This window comes from Erpetoichthys calabaricus, chromosome 6 (assembly GCF_900747795.2).
Source record: "Erpetoichthys calabaricus chromosome 6, fErpCal1.3, whole genome shotgun sequence".
Lineage (NCBI taxonomy): Eukaryota > Metazoa > Chordata > Cladistia > Polypteriformes > Polypteridae > Erpetoichthys > Erpetoichthys calabaricus.
The window spans coordinates 141,001,958-141,024,410 of NC_041399.2; the positions used below are offsets into that span (position 1 = coordinate 141,001,958).

The 22,453-nt window shown below is 38.1% G+C and overlaps 1 protein-coding gene across 1 annotated transcript in view; it reads left to right on the plus strand.

Annotated features, from left to right (window-relative positions):
- riok1 (RIO kinase 1 (yeast)) overlaps positions 1–22,453 on the plus strand; it is a 130,007-nt gene that overhangs the window by 101,913 nt on the left and 5,641 nt on the right. Inside the window, exons 12-16 of the mRNA XM_051929080.1 lie at positions 248–354; positions 629–694; positions 12,467–12,586; positions 18,098–18,151; positions 18,756–18,899. Of these exons, the coding sequence (XP_051785040.1) occupies positions 248–354; positions 629–694; positions 12,467–12,586; positions 18,098–18,151; positions 18,756–18,899 (491 nt within the window). The remainder of the gene's footprint in view (positions 1–247; positions 355–628; positions 695–12,466; positions 12,587–18,097; positions 18,152–18,755; positions 18,900–22,453) is intronic.

Consider the following 22,453-nt stretch of genomic DNA (forward strand, 5'->3'; position numbering starts at 1 on the left):
CTGTATTTCAACAAAATTGGTTTACAGGGGGGCCTGATTTGTTTCATGCAGACAGGCAGACAAGACTATCGCAATAGGTACTGTACATCACGTATTACATGTGAATGCCCCTAACAAGATTACAATTTCACAGTTTTCCATAAACAGTGATACTGTAAAGAAAATTGTGATAAAACTATAGGTTAGAAGAGCATAAATAAACTACAAGTGTCAATGGATTGAATCTGCTTTTGTTTTTTTTGTACAGATTTTTTCTTGAAGTGGCAAGTAGCTGTGATGACTGTACGTGAGCTCTTTGAGTTTGTAACAGACCCTTCAATTACAAATGAGAACATTGATGATTACCTAGAAAAGGTGAGAAATGTAGAAAGAGTAACATTTTGCATGTTTCATTTTCCCACATGAAGGCTGAAGAGAATCAAATTTATTAATAGAAAATGAAGTCCAGAAGTGTCTAAAATACCAGCAGTTAGCTACATTAGACTGCTTAGATACTAGAGTAAATGTAACTAAATTATTTGAAATGTTGTTTTGGTTGGTGCTGTTTTCAGTTAAATGAATTAGTTATTTTCACATGCAGACCTTGTTAATCACCTTGTGTGGTTTGTATTTTTTTCGTGATGTCTAGGCAATGGAAATTGCTTCTTCTAGAACTGCAGAAGAAAGGTCGAATCAAGATAAAGTAGATGAAGAGGTGAGTTTTTATTATTGTCATAACTGACCTTTTCCAAGATTAATCTTTTCTTGTACCTGTTCTTATCTGTTATTTACTTAATTGCACAACGGTCTAGATCAGTCTTTCTCAAAGTGGGCGATAACGCTCCCTTGTGGGCGCTGGAGGCCTACAGGGGGGGCGTTAAAGGGCCCAGAGAAAATTGGGGGGTGTTGAAGCGGTTTAGGGGGGCGATGGCTGATTTGTGTTTTTTTTCTAATATTTTAAAATTGTAAACTAAAATCAAAACCTACCTACTATACTACATCGATTATTTTGTTCTTATTCCTGTCCTGTTTGATTGTATAAATATAAATAATTTATCATGGCTTTCGTAGGTAGCCCATGAGCAATCAAGTTTTAACAAGTTTTTATTAAACAACGCGATTTGTGCAATCCTGTATCAAGCGGCTGGATCATCGATACTTGTTCTAACTGATTCCGGTCATTTTTATCGAAAATCAAAAATATAGAAAATAAAAAATATCGAATTAAAAAATGTTAAAATTTTCGTATAAGTAAAAAATTAATCTTAGCCCTAGCCTTAACCCCTAAACCAATTTTTTATTTATACTAAAATTTCGACATTTTTTAATTCGATATTTTTTATTTTCTAGATTTTTTATTTTCGCTAAAAATGACGGTTACTGTTCTAACTTGCTCAGTACGAATTCCGTCGAATAAGGTAAACGAGTTTGTGCATGTTTGTCTTATTCCTGTTGGAGCGTGCTGTATTTTAATCCTATATAAGAGTACGTAATACTTCTTTTATTTTCATTAGCGTTTTTGTGCGCAATCGTTAGAAAGTTTTTTAAGCTCAATACTTTACTCACATATTTGTAAAGACAAAACCATGTCGGAAGCAAAAAAGAAGAGACGGCAATACAGTGCGGAATATATTAAATACGGATTTGTTGAAAATCCCACAAATCCATCTTCGCCTATGTGCCTTCTTTGTCAAAAAACATTTTCGAATGAAGCGATGAAGCCTTCTAGGCTACAAGATCATTTGAATAAAATGCATCCAGATAAGAAAAAAAAAATGTGGCCTATTTTCAAGACCTGGAAAAGAAGTACATAGCTCAGCCAACTGTATCAAAACTTTTTTCAGCGGCTTCTAAGCAAGACGATGACGGACTTCGAGCCTCGTACAATATCTCTTTGTTAATTGCTCAAACAGGCAAACCACACACTATTGGAGAAGAGTTAATTTTACCGGCAATAAAAGAAGTAATAACTACTGTGCTCCATAAACCAGCGGCAGATGTTATTCGAAAAATTCCTTTGAGCAATAGTTCTGTGCAAAGACGAATTGATGAAATGGCTGAAAATATTGAAGACTCATTGTGCAATCATCTGAAGACTAGTCAATTCTCAATTCAGTTGGATGAGTCCACTTTACCAACTAACGAAGCACTATTGTTGTCATACATGAGATTTATTAAAGATGAGAAAATATGTCAAGAACTATTATTTGCTAGAAATTTAGAGACAGATACAACCGGAGAAACCATATTTAATACACTGGAAAAGTTTTGTGATGAGAAAGAAATTCCCTTGAAGAATATTATATCAGCTGCTACGGATGGCGCTCCGGCTATGACAGGGCGTCACAAAGGCTTCATAGCGTACTTAAAAAATAAAATTCCAGATGTGCTCGCTGTTCATTGCGTCATTCATCGACAACATTTGGTTGCGAGAAATTTGAGTGAACGGCTGTTTCAATCACTGCAACATGTCATCAAAGCAGTCGATAAAATCCGAAAGAGCTCTTTAAATGACAGATTATTTAATCAGCTTTGTGTTGTTAATGATGAAGATTTCAACCGATTGCTGTTTTACACAGAAGTGTGTTGGCTATCAAGAGGTACTTGTCTGACTCGATTTTATAATCTGTTTGACTCTGTGATAGAGTTCTTGGAAAACAAAGACACAGAATTGTGCAACAACCTCATCACATCAAAGAATGATATTATGTACTTGACAGACCTGTATAAATTGTTTAATGATATCAATCTCCAACTTCAAGGTGACGACTTGAACTTGATTAAAACAAAAAATATCGTTGCTGCTTTCGTAGCCAAACTGCTCTTACACAAGAAAAACATCGGCAGATGTGAGTTTCACAATTTCCCTAATTTATCAACAGTACCCTTCATCAACAATGACTTGCTTGTTTACTGCCAACATTTGGAGAACCTCCACAGTGATTTCAAAGAATGGTTCCAGGACATTTTAAAATTGGAAATACCGGACTGGGTGTTGGATCCTTTTTCAAATGTCAACACAGCAGGATCATTCCAGCTTGAGGAAGAACTTATAGAACTGACAACGAACGAGGAAATAAAAGTCAAATTCAAAAATGGCTACCAAGAATTTTGGCTACAAAAGCCAATCCCACAATTGTACCCTGGATTGTGGTCGATTGTTCAACGATTTTTGGTAGCATTCCCATCGTCATATTTGTGTGAACGTGGATTTAGTGCTGTGGCAACGCTGCTAACTAAAAAGAGGAATCGTTTGCATGTTACCGAACGCAGTGACTTAAGGCTGTTTTTGAGTAAATTCGAACCTGATATTAACAAACTTGTTAAAAATCATCAGATTCGTCCTTCATATTAGATAAGTTTTAAAATTTTAATTGAAATGTTTGTTTTAATTTGAATAAAAGTCTTTTTAAATATTATAAAGTTGCGTTTTTATTGCTCCCGTTAGTTAGAAAGTCTCATTTAAAATGTAAGTTTGAACTCAGAAACAGGATAAGACACATATGGCACGCTATAATTAAAGTAATGATTGCGTTTGTGATTTTTAAGATGTGGTAAAGTTAAAAATTTTGGGGGGCACTAGAAAATAATTGATTCTCAAAGTGGGCGGTAGACAAAATAAGTTTGAGAACCTCTGGTCTAGATGAAGAAGGAAAAGCCAGGTTGGGTAAAGACGGTTTCACGGTATGACAGTATTTTTTTTCCCATGCATGAGTGGATGTTAACCACATTTTCCACTGCAATTAGTACAGTAGACTGGCTAAGAATAACCTATTCCACTGTCATGAGAATTGTACATTGTACAAAAAAACATTTTAATGTGCACACAAATATTAATACAGGTTTGCAAGGCCCCATAAAGTGATAGTTTTCAAGGGGGTGGCACTAATGAAGAGAAGGAATCACATTCCATGACAGTTGCAGTCAAAATATAGAACCTTTTTATTGAACAAATTTTGCAAACAACTTAAACTATAATTTTGACAACATATTTTCAACCATCCAAAGAGGCATTTAGACTTAGTAAAATATCCAGAGGTGCTTGTCAAAAGTTGTTTTGCACTAAACATGTCTTAGAAAAGGAATAAATAGTAAATATTTTTTGTAAACCAACTACACTTTCTGTTAATGTTAACAGTCTCTGTCCACTGACACATTAAAGTGACTTTTTAAACAACTTTACCATCATTAAACTGCATAATCCATCCATCCATTTTCCAACCCGCTGAATCCAAACACAGGGTCACGGGGGTCTGCTGGAGCCAATCCCAGCCAACACAGGGCACAAGGCAGGAACCAATCCCGGGCAGGGTGCCAACCCACCGCAGGACACACACAAACACACCCACACACCAAGCACACACTAGGGCTAATTTAGAATCGCCAATCCACCTAACCTGCATGTCTTTGGACTGTGGGAGGAAACCGGAGCACCCGGAGGAAACCCACGCAGACACGGGGAGAACATGCAAACTCCACGCAGGGAGGACCCAGGAAGCGAACCCAGGTCCCCAGATCTCCCAACTGCGAGGCAGCAGCGCTACCCACTGCGCCACCGTGCCACCCGTTAAACTGCATAATATTTAAACTAATAAATGATAACAATAAAATAAATAGTGCAACTTCCAGTAATAATACTATTACTTCAAGACTTCAAGCCCAGGTGCATTACACAGTATTCACCAAATAAAAATAAAATAAAACAAGTTCAACTTGGTGATGACATCTTTACCAACTGAACCATCATTAAAGCAAACTACATTAATATGGACCCTGCTTCAAGCTAAGCTATATACATAAATAATAAAACTGCAACTTGCATTTTTAATGCTATTTGTGGTATAGCCCTAAGGAAGTTTATTAGGGCCATGGTGAAGATAAAAAACAACAGACACAGTGAAGAAAAAAAAAAACTATATGTCGAGAATAAAGTCAACTTGTTGACTTTATTCTCAACATTTCCACTTTAATCGCGATGCTTACAGTATGTCAAGATTAAAGTCGACATTTCCACTTTATTCTCGCCATTTATGTCGAGATTAAAGTTGACATTTCCACTTTATTTTCATAGTTTATTTTGTCATTAAAGTAGAATGTTGTAAACTAAACATCATCCTAAAATCAATGTTTAAATTACTAGATTTTCTCAAACCCCGTCATAACTGATGTAACACATTAAATGCTTTGTGTTAAGTGTTCCCCGACCCAGTTGTTAATCGCTACGCGCTTCTTAATCTAACTTCCTTTGCACTAAGAGGAGGCGCAGGCAGCGATCGCAGCACAGAATACATTCACTTTATGATATTCCTGCCCTCTGAAAATTTAGAATGCTAAGATAAATACTTGATATCATTTTCATGATGAAATGCATTAAAGCAGATATTAAAAATGCACGGTAGTGTGGCGGTAGTGCTACTTCCTCGCAGTAAGGGGTCCTCAGGTGTGCTTTCAATGTAGAGAACTTTATGGCAGGTGTGACGAGGCTCCAAAAACTGAATGTATGAATGGGTATCGCACAGGTTTAACTTAAATATTGTGTAAATGTTGGGTTTGTGATCTGGTGGTCGGAGACATGAACACAGAATTCAATAGATGTTCTTCTGAGCGGGCTTTCTTTATTGCATGCGTACTGTCTCTGTCTGACGTACCAAATCCCCCCAGTTCCTGTCCGTCCTTTTTCTTTCTCTACTTAACCAATCACCACACGATAAACGTCTTTGTGAAATTAAAACTAGTTATAAACTTAGACCACGGAGTGTTCAGAACTTTAAAAAATTCTTCATTATACATGTTTAATTATGCCATCTATTCAAGGTTGCGCCCATCCCAGCCTGCATCGTGTGCGAGGCATTAGCAAATCCTGAACAGGGCGCCAGCACATCGCAGGGTGAATACAAGCAATACATACACTTGGGTCAATATGGCATAACAAAACCCCACATCCTACATGACTTTGAAGCACGCCGAGTAAACCCACCAGAAAAACATGCAAATTCAAAGCAGGGAACACCTAGGACCCCATTGCTGCGAGCCACAGTGCAACCTCCACGCCACTGTGCCCCCACATGATTAATACATGCTTTAATGCATTTCATCATGAAAATGATAGCAAGTGTATATCTTAGCATTCTTAATGTTCAGGGAGAAGGAATATCATGAAATTAATGTATTCTATGTGGTGATCGCTGCCTGCGCCACCTCTTAGTTCAAGAGGAAGTCAGTTTAAGAAGCACGTAGCGATTAACATGGCTCAGGGAACACTTAAAACAAAGCATTTAATGTGTTACATAACTTATGATGGGGTTTGAGAAAATCTAGTAAATTAAATATCCATTTTAAGATGAAGTTTAGCTAACGATGTTCTACTTTAATGACAAATTACGAGAATAAAGTCAACATGTCGACTTTAATCTCGACATAAACGGCAAGAATAAAGTAGAAATGTCGAGAATAAAGTCAATATGTCGACTTTATTCTCATCATAAACGTCGAGATTAAAGTCAACATGTCATCACACTATTACACAGTACCCAGTTACATTACACAGTATTGAAAAATATAAAACAAGTACAACTTGGCTTGCGGTATTATACAGTAGTATAGAAACAGTATTCACACATTTGAACATAATGGTCCACATCTGACCTTTTAAAACTAAAGCATCTCCAGACAACAGACACGGCTCCTTTTTTCGGCAAAAGTTCTTCTGTGTCATCATGTTCAACTTTATTATCTGCTACAGCTTCAGTTTCGGAATGTTCTCTGTCCATTTTCACCGTTCAATACCTCCACTAACGCATGTACTCCTTGCATGCGTGTTTAGCGGTGCAGCAGTGAAAAAGGTCCCTCCTTAATACTAGAATTACCAGAGCCTACGAAAAAACTTGTAGATCCGTCCCAACTTAAATCACTTATTAAATCCGTTCGCACTTCTCCGCCAGCGTCTTTTGTCCTCTAAATGTGCCGATAAAGACAAGCTGCAAGCAGCCGGCTATTCCATCCCTCCACCCACTTAGAACATGCACGAACTTCTCCCAGCTCATGCCTTGAGTGATTATCTGGGAGTGAAGTGGAGTTTTAGAGTGGAAATAATAGATCGTTATTTGGAACACACACATTTCATGTGTGTTCCGTTTCTACTGTGTAAACACATTTTTAAAACAGAAACTTTTTTCATATTCTAGTAGTAAATGACAAAATGTAGGCATAAACTATATAATGTATGAAGCCTGAAGTCCAAATATCAAAGAAACACAAAAGGTACAAATATAACAGAACAAGTGCGCTTTTATTCAAAATTATAACTGCCGTGGCACAACAGTATCAGCTGCTGACTGGGAATCAAAAGGTCACGAGTTCAATCCCACACGACTCCGTTTTGAGAAGTGAACTGCTCTTATTTTTACTATTTTAGAATAAAAACATACATTTGATTTCAGTCTGTAACAGCCGGTGTAATTTATGATACTTGTAAAGGTTAGCTTTGTTTTTTTTTATTTTATTCAGTTTCATTCTTTTCATTCTACCCTACCCCCCTCCCCATCTGACACTGCTGTTTTCACATAAAGATGCACTATAGCTCAAATGTTATTTATTTGGACCACATAAAGACGCGCTATAGCTCAAATGTTATTTATTTAGCCAACGCTACACTTCCAGATCTAAACACTAGCGTGGTATATTTGCCCAAAAAAGTCTTAACTGCATTCTCGTACCATTGCTCGCATACTAAAGTGTCAGCAGGTATTTTTTGTGACATTACACGTGTAATTTGTGAGCATGCCCTTCACGATCAAACAGAGGAAGCTCTGCAGTTCACTTGTGACTTTATGCTGTAGATCTGGCTGTTACATACAAAGGACGGTGCATGCGCCCAAAACATTAACATTTATATGTTACTTACATAATAGCCAGATCTAATGTTATTTACCTATTTACCTTGAGTTATTTACTTACATGACGAGGGCTCTACATCGGATCAAGAATGTACTTTAGCCATCGCTGTACTTTGTATATGTACATAGGAAGCTCTGCACTCAAGACTTTACGCTGTAGGAAGTAAGTAAATAAATAAAGGTAAATAGGTAAATTGAATGTTATTTACCTTGAGTTATTCACTTACATGACGACGGTTCTACATCGGATCTGGCTTTTATGTAAGTAACATATAAATGTTAATGTTTTGGGCACATGCACCGTCCTTTGTATGTAAGAGCCAGATCTACAGCGTAAAGTCACGAGTGAAGAGCTTCCCATATACATATACAAAGTACAGCGATGGCAAAAGTGCATTCTTGATTTGATGTAGAATTGTCAGCATGAGTTGAGTGTACCTCTGTTATAGCGCATCTATGTGAAAACAAATGCGTGTGGGTTGGAGTAAGTTGAGAACGTGAACGTAGCTGAGAGAATAGAAAAAAACAAAGCTAACCTTTACAAGTATCATAAATTACACTGGCTGTTACAGACTGGAATCAAATGTATGTTTTTATTCTAAAATAGTAAGAATACGAGCAGCTCAGTTCTCAAAACGGATTCGGCCGGGATCGAACCTATGAAGCTTTGATTACAAGTCAGCAGCTGATACCGTCACGCCACCGAAGTTGTCATAACAATTACGTGTCAATGTTGCTGGTAAACGCGGGTTGTTTTTCTGCAGCTATATTTTTGAATAAAAGCGCATTTGTTCTGTTATATTTGTACCTTTTGTGAAAGTGTTTCTTTGATATTTGAAATTCAGGCTTCACACATTATACTTCATGTCCGCATTTTGTCAATTATTACCAAAATATGAAAAACGTTTCTGTTTTAACGATGTGTTTACATAGATCGTTGTAGACACGGAACACACATGAAATGCATGTGTTCCAAATAACGATATGGTATTTATAAAAGGTGCCATTTTGCTTGACTTCTCACTCTATACAACTCCAAGCAACTGACACGCAGGTAAACAGATTTGAGCTGAGAAAACTGTGCGGGGTGGGGGATGTGATAGTAGGCTGCTTGCTGCTTATCAACATATTTACAGGACAAAAGACGGTAATTGGAGAAGTGTGAAGCGATTTAAGGTGGGAAGGATCTACGAGTTTTTTCGTAGGCTCTGGTAATTCTAGTGTTAAACAGTTTCCCACTACGCCACATTCCAAACGTTGTTTAGGCTATTTAAACCAGTGTTGTGGTATAAGAAAAATCCATATCATAATAAAAATAAAAAGTGGTTTTTGGTATGAACCGGTATACCGCCCAGCACTAATCATAAGTTTGGGTTTATTTTTCCCTGAAATTTGATTTATAGTTGATCCATTCATGTCTTGTACCCATAAGAAATTGGCTTCATTCTTTTCCCTGATGCAACAATTGTTAAGCTGAGAATGATCAAAATTACGAGTTTCAGAAATGGGTGGCAATTTGAAACATTTGGTGTTCACCCTGCATTTACTTGTCCTAGTTAGGCTTGTATTACCAGGTATCATTTCTCAAGTAGTTGTCTCATGCAACTTCTGGAAATTCACAGGATCCTCCAGACAAACCCAAAAATATTACTGTAGTGTGGTATTTTTCAACCTTTCCTGTGTCATGACCCACCTGGGTTGTCCTCCTTGGTGAATCGAGCACGACAATCGGAGGCGGATGGGGGATCAAGCACAATCATTGGAGTGGCAGAGTTTGTCTTGATTCTTCCCCCACTAGGTGGTGACTGGTACACCTCTCAGGGAATGCACCCATGTAGCATCGTCACAGCTTTTCTAGACCACTTTAACTAACTTCTTTCAGTTTATGGTCATAGGCAAGGATGGTACTATTGGTTGATATGCACATCAGAAGCTTTGTCCAGTTTTATCACAAGAGTCAGGCATAACTTTGGTGTGTCTGAAGCTTCTTTTCAAATTATTTTGAGACATTCTCCAGTCCTCTCTTCTGAACACAATCCCAAGGTCATTCTAACCTACAGAACAAAAGCAATTCTCTTCTTAAGGATCACCTTGATGTGAACGTGTTAATTCTTGCTCTTGACTGCATCCCACTTTGTCTGCTCCATTGTGAGTCTGGGATTACAGTCTAACAAAGCCGACTGTAAAACAGCAGAGTGGCTACACTCAAGACCTGCAGAGTGGAAGAGCTACATGCTTTGGCTGCACTGTCACATTCAGTTGATAACAATCACATGGCTGTACTGTCACAGTCTATTGATAAAAATCACAAACAGTTCAGGAGATGATGCCTCCTGTGCAGAGTCCTACACCCATTTTAAACAGAGAAATGTTAATGAAAAGTAGTCAATATCACAGACAAATATCTGTGTAAGTTCAGAGAGTTATTCCACTGTTCTGTGGTCAGAGATGAATCCACATTTCCTTGCATGATCTGAAGTTTGACTGTCAGCTGGGTGGTTTGCTGAAAAGTCAGCTCCATGTTATTCATTCATTTTTTTAAACCACCTGAGTGACTAATCACAACCAGTGCCTCCCTGGTGGGAGTGTGCAGAAGTTTGAAGAGTCCTTCAAAATGCTTCTTACTTCTCTTGAAAAATTTATCCAGTCTAGGTCAATGCTTCCCTTCCCACTATGCAATATTCTTCCAATTCTTCTTCTTTTCTTGAGCCATTGAATTGTTTACCAAGGTCTCTTTGAGACCATTCTGATAATATTGCATGGAAAGTTTCTTTAACTTTAAAGTGAAGCTATGGCAGACACTATGTACTTTTACTGTACAACACAGTTCTTTGCAGTTATTTTCACTACTGAAACCTTAACCAGAGTCCATTCAGAGTTCCTTTACTTGATTCGGAGAAACTGTTCCTCAGATTGGTGTACAACTTATCCTAAACTGAGGTGTCTACAATCATTACCAGGGTATCTTTACTATACATTTGGGTCCTATAGATCTTTCCAACAATTAATCTGAGCCATCTGAACATCAAGCGGTAATGGAACAGCACTTTTGTTTACCTAATTGTCTTGGATGTATGGATTTAAATTAGATCACATGACTACAAATTTGTTTGTTTGTTTTTTTTTAGCTCTAAGTAGTCTGATAGTAAGTAGATTTATAAGTAGCCACACTCCTGTTCAAACATGGTATGTGTTAAGGACAGTTCATATCTGAAATTTGAATCTGATACCATCTCATTCAGGTCATTCCTCCCATCTGTATATCAGATATCTATATTAATTCAAAGTATGAACACAAGCTTTCCAAGTAAAATTAATGTTTTTTCCCTGAGAAGCTCCAGCAGGTGTGCCAATAGTTTAGTTTGAATTCGTAAAGTTTTGTTGTATAAGATATTTAGACTTTGTTTTTACTTTATTAGATGCACCCACTTCATATCAAAGTGTTCAGCTATTTGTTTTCAGAACTTCCATAAATTGTTTCAGTGTAGCCTCAACAAAGTATAAAAGTACTGTACAGAGACTGGCCCTTGTTGACTCCTATGGATCTGTTAGCAATTGTATAATAACTGATGAGATAGATTTCTACTCCAAATAGCACCTTCAGTCTAATCCCATAGATGATCAGTTAGATTGAAATCTTTAAACTGGTGGGTGGGGTCAGTGCATTTAAACAAATTTATTTCGTGAACTACAACTTTCCTAGTCTGAAAAATCAGCTCCTGGATGTTTGCAAGCTGCCAGGCAGACATGCACCTGATGGGCATAATGTTTAAATACCATGTGACATTAAAATGTTACTCTTATTAAAGGGGCCAGAAGGTAACATGAAATAACACCCTTAAACAGTACACCTTTCCCACCAGCTTGTATTATATGTGCTATTTTAAAAATCATTAATGACTAGTGCCTAATCAGTTTCTTAAAACATTTGTCACTTTAGATTTTCTTTATTGAGTAGTACATTGTATGTTGAATTCCCTAATGAACATAAGCAATACGTATGTGTAAGTATCTAAATGTGTTTAAAATGGAGTCCTACCAATTATAAGGATCATGAGTTCAAGCCTTTTATTTTTTTTTCTACCTTATTTTGAAAGATATACTGTATACAGTACATACTAATCTGGTTTATTTTTAACTATATTAATCTCTCACATTCTTCAGCTCATGTTACACAGTATGTTAGAAAAATCAAAAACGTTTTATTAATGCTTCATTTTGATTAAAATGTTAACACTTTAAAAGACTTACAAATATAAGGGGACATTTTGGAAATTATTATTTCTGTCTCTTTCTGCAAAGGCATAGTTATGTTTTCTAACTTGCTTATCAACTTCATGGTTGCAGAGGCCTGAATTTTCCCCAGCATTGTTGGGCAAAAGGTAGTAAGCACCCTGGACAGGGGCACTAGTCCACTGCAGGGCAAATGTACACACACACCAACAGACATTCATATGGTATCAGTTTAGAATATGTCACCTGACACAGTGTTGCCATGCTATGTCACAACACAATAGTAAGCCAAAAATCTAATGTACTATTTTGATTATGCATTTTCTCATGTTTTATATATTGTTTCTGGAATTATGTAGGTTTTTAAAAAGGCTTACATTCCAAGAACACTGAATGAAGTGAGTAACTATGAAAGAGACTTTGACCTTCTGATGAAAGCAAAAGAGGAGGATGCAACCTTGAATGCACTAGATGACAATGTAAGTTTTGTTTTCCTCTGCATCTGTATTGAAATATTTAAAACAATCTGTAGGCCTCACCAAATTTAATGCGAGTAGTTATGAAAATAATGGTTGCAAATAAAGTTTGATGGGTGGGATTTTGTCTTACCTTAAAGAAATACTTCAACCAAAAATTATATATACAGTGGAACCTGGAGATACGAGTTTAATTCGTTCCAGCACTGAGCTCGTATAGCGAATTTCTCGTATCTAGAACAAACTTCCCCATTGAAAATAATGGAAATCCAGTTAATCCGTTCCGCACCCCAAAAAATATCAACATAAAAATCAATTTTCCTAACAAATAACACTGATAAATAATATATACTGTAGTTTACCTTTAATAAATAACACTGGTAAATAATATAACTGTAGTTTACCTTTATGAAGAGTCCTGGCTGGCTTGAGGGAGACGACAGGGAGGTGGGGAGGAGGAAACGGGTTACTGAGAGGCATCGTGGAATAATTATTTTCACGTTAAATGCAAAAAAAACAATGAAATCACAAGCGCACAAACGCGTAGATCCTCACGATACGGGAGAACAAGGAACACCGAGTGAGCTGACGGGCGGGCAGCGTCAGCTTGGGTGAATCCCCGAGTCGAGGCGGATCGGGAAACGCGTCACGCATACCCACAGCCTGGCTCGTTAACGCGAGCCAATGCTCGTATTTAGATCCGAATTTTTCGCTCATACTTTCCTCGTATCTTGAATTTCTCGTATACAGAGCTGTTCGTATCTCGAGGTTCCACTGTACATATTTTTTTATATGTTACATACCCCATGTAGTTTGTAGTGATGACCAAGAAAAAGTTTTAATTTCACATTTTTATGCAGAATAGAGACAAAAATGTTTATTATATAATAGGGTAAGTAACATATAAAAAAATATATTTTCTATGTGGAGTATTCCTTTAAGAATGCCATGTTTATCAGAAACATAATGGTGCTTACATGTCTGTATTTTCACACTTTTTACTTGAATAAATGTTTTCTGTCAATTATTTTATCCTGATCTGTGTCATGCTGAAGGTTTCATTCATATTTTATTGAGTAAGCCATTGTTAAAGAGGTATTGAATTTATATAGTTGCATTAGCTTTCAATTATCTAAAATCTAACAATGGCTTGACTGTTATTTTTGAAAATCTGAAACAGAACAGAATCAGTTTCTCTTGCTCATTTTCAAGCTTGACTAACAAAGAAGTTTAGCATTTTTTTTAAATTTCATTAAGGATTGCTGCACCCTGCTGGCCACAGTCTGAACTGAAATCAAGTCCATGTATTTATTTGTGTAAATGTTGTTTTTGTTTGAACTTTTAGAAAATCTTAGATGTACGCATCAATACATATGCAAAGTTTTTCATTAAATGGTTAGGCTTTGTTATAACAGTATTGCATAATAAAATCCATATAAAGAAATACAGGGAAAACATGGGGATTGATGGCAGGATTGAGAAAAAAACTCAAACTGTTCCAGTGTGATGCTGACACTGCACTTGGATCCAAATCCAGGTGTTTCTTTGTGTGGTGGGTGCAGCAACACACTATGAGCACATGCTCCCAACCAACTAACCAACCAAAGACATACCATTAGGATTAGGAAGGTGTGTTATAACAGTTTGATTAATAGTAATTAAAGAAGCATTTTAAGAGTGGCAAAGACTTCACTTTAACCTCCTTAGCATTATGTTTATCACCAGAAAAACAATTCAAAAACGCTGAATTTTTTTCAACAGTAAAAATAAATATTATTACATGGAATAGAAACATGTAAATACTAAAATGATAACATTAAAACAGAAAGAAAGGTACAGTATGTCTAGTGTCCACTGCTGTACTGATATAGATTTAGTACACATCCTTTGTTTGATATGTTTTGAGACACAATAGAATCATGTTTCTTTGTGCACTATTATAATATTTTTTTCTGTTGCTTGAGCATGAGATGGAAGAATGTCAGTGCTTGGACTGCATGTTTAATGGGCCCCATGTATTGTAGACTACCACAGCACAAGGCTTAGTGACACAATTGACAGTTGTTGCATTGTAAACAGTGCTTAGGAGACTCACGTCTTTCTTCTTCTTTCACTTGATTACAGTCATTTTGGGCATTTCTCTGTGTTTCAGTTATACAGTGCTGTATGCATCAGTTTGATTATCCATGTCAACATCTGGTAATCAATAGGCCTGGGTAAAAATATTGATTTTTCTGAATAATCGTTATTTTTCGTTTAAACAATTCGATATTTATTCTTAAAGTCTCAAGATCAATCTTGTGAACATCTATTCTGTTCAATTACTGTAATGCACCTGTTAAGGCTTTCAACGGAAAAAGCACTTTACTTCTTCACATAAAATGATGTGTCCCCTTTAACTGAAAGTGCATTGGTAAAGAACAACTGGGTAAGAGCAAAGCCATATGTAAGCTATGCAGCTTAGAAGTTAATTATTGTTGAAACACAGCAAATTTGAGAATTTTCTTATCCCGGTATGACTCAGAAACTTTGTCTCAGTTGACATCCAGTCGAGTAGAGCCTAAACAATCTGCACTGGAGACTGTTTAGCTGCAAGCCTCTGTTTAAGTCACCTCATGCCAAAAAAGAAAACAGATTCAATAGCAGTTTTTATCTGTAAAGATAAGACTTGCTAAAGATAAGTGATCTTACAAGGAGCTTCACCTGGCAAAGCAAGAGGGCAGTTGTTCAGAGCAGCCTGTGATACAAAGTGATTGTGTGCTCAAAGAAACTGACTTGAAGTATTTCTAAAATAGTGACATTAACATTCATTGTGGCTGATTCTTTTTATTTTATGTTCCGTTCATTCAGTGCCGCTGTCAGCAAACATCACCTGTACATCCTTGTTTCAGAAAGCTTCCCTTTTTGTCCGAGGATTGTCAGGACACATTTTCTAGACTAATTAACTTGACTGCTATAAGTGAGCAACTGAAGATATGTGTAACTTGTAAAATTATAGAAAGACACAAGTCTCCCGGCTGTATCTTTAATTTCAACTAATTCAAGATTATTTTAAATGTCCAATAGGGGAATAAATTTGGCAAATAGTTTAGTTGAAGGGTATCTGCATGGTGAATCATAGCACAAGAATAGTTTATTGAATAGCATGTATTTATTTAAGAAGCAATCTATGATTATTTTACATTTATTTATTACTATTTATAAACTAGATTCCCTTACATTGCCTTAAAACAAGGAGCCCCCAGTAATATGTGTGGACTCTATTGTAGCAATACATACTGTATGTTACTTAAGTTATGGTTTGAATGAGTGCAGTGCTGTGAAAAAGTTTTTTTTTAAAGAGCAATGATATTTTATTCCACATCTTCCGAATACAGATGTTAACTGTTCATTACTAATCAATTATTTCTTCTTAAATGTCATTTCATGCTTATGCACATGTTAGAAAGTCACTATATAGACACCCCTAAAATAAATTGTTTTTGTAATTTGTCACATTTATATTAATGTGTTCTATGCATAGTTAAGTAATTTCTAAAAAAAAATCCACCACTTCAAATATATCAGTGCATGTTAATTCAGTCAAGTTAAAATTGATATTGAATCAAACTGGGGCATTGAGAATCAGAATCGAATTGAATCGAGACATCAATTCTGATACCCAGCCCTAGTCATTACTATTGCTTGATTCAACTAATTTTTCAGTTTCAGATTGGCCTTACAGATTCTTGTTTACATGCCATTGTGTTTTGATTAACATCCCCCACGCCCACAAGTCGTGAATGAGTATTTGTGAGCAAGTTATCTTAGAGTGACAAAACACAGCATAATGTTATTTTGTCCTTAAGAGAGCAGAAGAACACTTTTCCAGGAGTTATTCTAACTTAACACTGTAAAGTGGATCCTTGCGCATCACCCCAAGTCTGACTTGGGAATAATCTATTATATAGAATTCTGAGCCCGAGTGATGCTCGGGGTTAATGCCAAGGAGGTTAATACTTGGTGACATTTTAGGTATCTATAACAGCTGTGTATTTACATAATTTTTAGCAAAACAAATTGCTTAAAAATGTTTAAACTTTTTTATGAAAATGATAAACATGTCTCATTCTTTAGATCATTTCCTGGATTTGTTTTTGAATTAGTTGTTTTCGAATTAGTTCCTAGCAACATGTGCCTGATTTTCTAGTGCATTAAGAGTACAATTTGAAGATATAAATTTTCCAAATTTGTAACTTCATGTGTATTTATATTTTGTAGAATCTACAAAGAGAAGTATTTGCAAAAATTGTAAAGCATAATCTGCTTCTGCATCTCCCAGGGAATAAATATCCAGTTTACATACATGCATGTGTGATTTGTTTTAAAAAATCATCAAAAAACATCCATCCATCCTCTTCCGCTTATCCAAGGTCGGGTCGCGGGGGCAGAGATACCCAGACTTCCCTCTCCCCGGCCACTTCCTCTAGCTCATCCGGGAGAATCCCGAGGCATTCCCAGGCCAGCCGGGAGACATATTCCCTTCAGCCGTGTCCTGGGTCTTCCCCGGGGCCTCCTCCCAGTTAGACATGCCCGGAACACCTCACCAGGGATGCGTCCAGGAGGCATCCTGATCAGATGCCCGAGCCACCTCATCTGACTCCTCTCAATGCGGAGGAGCAGTGGCTCTACTTTGATCCCCTCCCGGATGACTGAGCTTCTCACCCTATCTTTAAGGGAAAGCCCAGACACCCTGCGGAGGAAACTCATTTCAGCCGCTTGTATTCGCGATCTCGTTCTTTCGGTCACTACCCATAGCTCATGACCATAGGTGAGGGTAGGAACATAGATCGACTGGTAAATTGAGAGCTTTGCCTTATGGCTCAGCTTCTTTTTCACCATGACAGACCGATGCAGAGCCCGCATCACTGCGGATGCCGCACCGATCCGCCTGTCGATCTCACGCTCCATTCTTCCCTCACTCGTGAACAAGACCCCGAGATACTTGAACTCCTCCACTTGAGGCAGGATCTCGCTCCCAACCCTGAGAGGGCACCCCACCCTTTTCCGGATGAGGACCATGGTCTCGGATTTGGAGGTGCTGATTCCCATCCCAGCCGCTTCACACTCAGCTGCGAACCGATCCAGAGACGGCTGAAGATCACGGCCTGATGAAGCAAACAGGACAACATCATCTGCAAAAAGCCGTGACCCAATCCTGAGTCCACCAAACCGGACCCCCTCAACACCCTGGCTGCACCTAGAAATTCTGTCCATAAAAGTTATGAACAGAATTGGTGACAAAAGGCAGCCCTGGTGGAGTCCAACTCTCACTGGAATTCAAAAAACATCAATTTTAAAATATTTCTTTAAAAGTGCATTAAAACTTGGTTATCTTTTTCCAAAATGTATACATTTCAACACAATTTTTAGCTCAATGAGCAATGACTTTCTATTGATTTGTGATCCATTTTCAATGAATGCTGCTGCTGATTTTAAAAGCAGTACTAACATGTTGTATATGTTACTTTGCAGATTCTGTACCAGACCGTGACAGGGCTTAAGAAAGATTTGTCGGGAGTGCAAAGGGTAATGTAATTAATCACAGTGCCTGTTTGGTACTAGCTTTTAACCTCTCCAGGAAATATTTGACCTTGTAGGTAATGTGAACAACATTTTATGTACTAGAGAAATGGTCCTCATTAGTACTTTCTTTTTCAGTTTTTTGCTGATTGTTAATCTTTGCAAAGACAGATGATTTTTTGTTTTTTTACAAGTATTTTCTTAGTTGAAGAGTAATAATATGTAATATAAAAATATTTTTAAACTCCATTTGGTGGTGGAAGAAATTTTATGGGAGACATTAATAAATTTGCATTAGAGTACATATATATCCAAAATCAGTTTCTAATTATTCAGGTGCTTATTAGGTTGTTTTCATGAGTAAGGTTAAAAGTACTGTTTCAAAATTGTTATTATGATCACTTTAAATGCTGATCAAGATCCATTTAAAACTACAGTCTATAGACGTCATAAATTGCTAAGTTTGATTCACTTGAAATACCTAATACATTAAATCGTAAAAAATACAAAGTTTCGTTTTCCACCTGAATTATTTCTCTTTGGGATCTTCCATTATTTTGTTGATTTCCTGTGTAGCCTAGTATTTTAAGTCGATACTTTGTTTGGTTAGGTGCCTGCAATCCTGGAAGAAAGAATAAGTGGCTCTGAGAGCTCCGAGTCTGAAGAAGAAGGAAGTTTGCAGTCAGATACTGAGGAATGTGCAAAAGAGCCAAATGCTGGAGATCAAGAATTGCATCAAAATATAGACAAAAAGGTATTTTAATGAGGATAATTCCTTAGTCTATCTCATATGTGTGTATATGTACATATACAGTTAGGTCCATAAATATTTGGACAGAGACAACTTTTTTCTAATTTTGGTTCTGTACATTACCACAATGAATTTTAAATGAAACATCTCAGATGCTGTTGAAGTGCAGACTTTCAGCTTTAATTCAGTGGGGTGAACAAAACGATTGCATAAATATGTGAGGCAACTAAAGCATTTTTTAACACAATCCCTTCATTTCAGGGGCTCAAAAGTAATTGGAAAAATTAAATAACTGGAAATAGAATGTTCATTTCTAATACTTGGTTGAAAACCCTTTGCTGGCAATGACAGCCTGAAGTCTTGAACTCATGGACATCACCAGATGCTGGGTTTCCTCCTTTTTAATGCTCTGCCAGGCCTTTACTGCAGCGGCTTTCAGTTGCTGTTTGTTTGTGGGCCTTTCTGTCTGAAGTTTAGTCTTCAACAAGTGAAATGCATGCTCAATTGGGTTAAGATCAGGTGACTGACTTGGCCATTCAAGAATTTTCCACTTCTTTGTTTTAATAAACTCCTGGGTTGCTTTGGCTGTATGTTTTGGGTCATTGTCCATCTGTATCATGAAACGCCGCCCAATCAATTTGACTGCACCTCAGAATTCATTCGGCTGCTTCTGTCCTGTGTCACATCATCAATAAACACTAGTGTCCCATCATCAATAAACACTAGTGTCCCAGTGCCACTGGCAGCCATGCACGCCCAAGCCATCACACTGTCTCCACCGTGTTTTACAAATGATGTGATATGCTTTGGATAATGAGCTGTTCCATGCCTTCTCCATACTTTTTTCTTGCCATCATTCTGGTAGAGGTTGATCTTGGTTTCATCTGTCCAAAGAATGTTTTTCCAGAACTGTGCTGGCTTTTTTAGATGTTCTTTAGCAAAGTCCAATCTAGCCTTTCTATTCTTGAGGCTTATGAGTGGCTTGCACATTGCAGTGCACCCTCTGTATTTACTTTCATGCAGTCTTCTCTTTATGGTAGACTTGGACATCGATACGCCTAACCCCTGGAGAGTGTTGTTCACTTGGTTGGCTGTTGTGAAGGGGTTTCTCTTCAGCATGGAAATGATTCTGCGATCATCCACCACTGTTGCCTTCCGTGGACGTCCAGGTCTTTTTGCGTTGCTGAGTTCACCAGTGCTTGCTTTCTTTCTCAGGATGTACCAAACTGTAGATTTTGCCACTCGTAATATTGTAGCAATTTCTCGGATGAGTTTTTTCTGTTTTCGCAGCATAAGAATGGCTTCTTTCACCGGCATGGAGAGCTCCTTTGACCGCATGTTGTCTGTTCACAGCAAAATCTTCCACATGTAAGCACCACACCTCAAATCAACTCCAGGCCTTTTATCTGCTTAATTGATAATGACATAACGACGGACTTGCCCACACCTGCCCATGAAATAACCTTTGAGTCAATTGTCCAATTATTTTTGAGCCCCTGAAATGAAGGGATTGTGTTAAAAAAATGCTTTAGTTGCCTCACATTTTTATGCAATCGTTTTGTTCACCCCACTGAATTAAAGCTGAAAGTCTGCACTTCAACTGCATCTGAGTTGTTTCATTCAGAATTAATTGTGGTAATGTACAGAACCAAAATTAGAAAAAAGTTGTCTCTGTCCAAATATTTATGGACCTAACTGTATATATGGAAAATTGACTGACTCCCTCGTCAACAAAAACAGTATTTCCAAGTTAGTTAAGTCTTTGAGAGCTGAATGTTTTTTCCAAAAAACAGTTTTCTGTTAAGCACAAAAAGCAATGGTTTGACACAGAAATCAACATAAAATTTTTGTTGCTGCATGCTGTGGCCGCCAGTTCACCAGGAATGTGCAGCAGGCTGGCTGCCAGGTTCTCTTTGCGTGGTAGTGGTGGCAGCGGCGGTCATGGTCTCGGTGCATCGCAATCTTATTTGTACCTCTTGTCATTGTATGTGACGGCCCTCCCAGTGGCCACCCGGGGGTGCACCAGCTCCCCAAACACCCGACCCAACAGGCACAAGTCCAGCACAACACACATCTATTTTGGATGTGGGAAATGTTTTCCAAGTCTCCCACCTACACAGCATAGTATAAAACACAAGCACAGTCAAAAAACTGTGTCTCCCCTCTCTTGCTTCTCTTTCTCTCTCCTTTCTACTCCAGTCCTCCTCCAGTAAGCCTTGTGCTGTTACTCGTTACTCTGGCTCCCCAAATGAAGTGAGGCGATTCTTTTCAGTGCTGCACCTGGGAACACTTCAGGTAGCCCATCAGCATTATCTGGAAGTACTCACAGGTGTGGTGGAAACCCAAAGTAGGGCTCTGAAGTTCCCCCTGGCAGCCCCTACAGAACCCAACAGGGCTGTACCAAACTCCATCTCCCATGAAGCCCTGCGGGAATCCTAGGCGCTGCTACAACCTGGTTGGGCTGCCATCTAATGCTCTAAGGGAGGCAGTGTCCTGTGCACATCTGCTCCTCTGGTCCTTCCAGTATATAAGTGTCCCGGATTTCCCCTGAAAATTTCCTTTGAAGATGTCAGCTCTTTCCCATCCCTGCTTAACACTGTCTAAGCAAGATCCTCTGATATTCTTGCCCTTTGGCCACTCCAAACTCCTCCCATGCCCGAGTTTGCTTTGCTTCCACAATCACTTTTCCAGCAGTCCTCTTAGCCTGTCGATACCTCTGAAGCAAGTCAGGAGATTCCAAAGGGAGCATTTCCATGAAAGCCACCTTCTTCAGTGTCATGGATTCCCCCACCTTTGTTTCCCTATCTGGCCTACACTCCTCACTTCAAATACAACTAACCACCAAGTTGTGATCAGTTGACAGTTATGTCTCACTCTTCACCTGAATGTCCAGAACGTTTGTCTTGGCTCGAATTACACAACTACAAAGTCCATCATTGACCTTCAACCCAAAGTGTCTGGTACCAAGTACAATTATGAGTCTCCTCGTGTTTGAACGTGTTGTTTGTTATGGAAAAGCCATGACAAGCACAGAAACCCAATAACAACTCACCATTCTAGTTCATATCCGGCAGGCTGTTCCTCCCAATCATGCCCCTTCAGGTATCTTAGTCATTCCCAACATGAGCATTAAAGTCAAGCAGAAAGACTACAAAGACATGGGGTTTCAAGCACCTCACCCACCTTCTTTAAGAAGGCTGAATACCTAGAACAGCAGTTTGGTACATACACATAATACACAACAGTCAAGAGTTTTCCTCTCTGTGATTCATAGCCCTCTTGTCCATTGGAGAGAACTCCCAATTGCATAGCTCTCAACCAGGGACTTGTGTGTATACACACATGGGAACATCATAGTAGGAGAGAAACAGCCACAAGTGAAAAAGTATGGTTCCAGAACCTATGCTGTGTTTGAAGGTGAAACCAACTATATCTTTTCCATCTTCTGCACCAGCCCAGTCTCCTTCACCGATAGAGACATAATTTTCCAAGTTCCAAAAGCCAGTTTACATTGCTAAGGTTCAGTCCATCTAGGTCTTTCCTGCTGGTGCCCACCA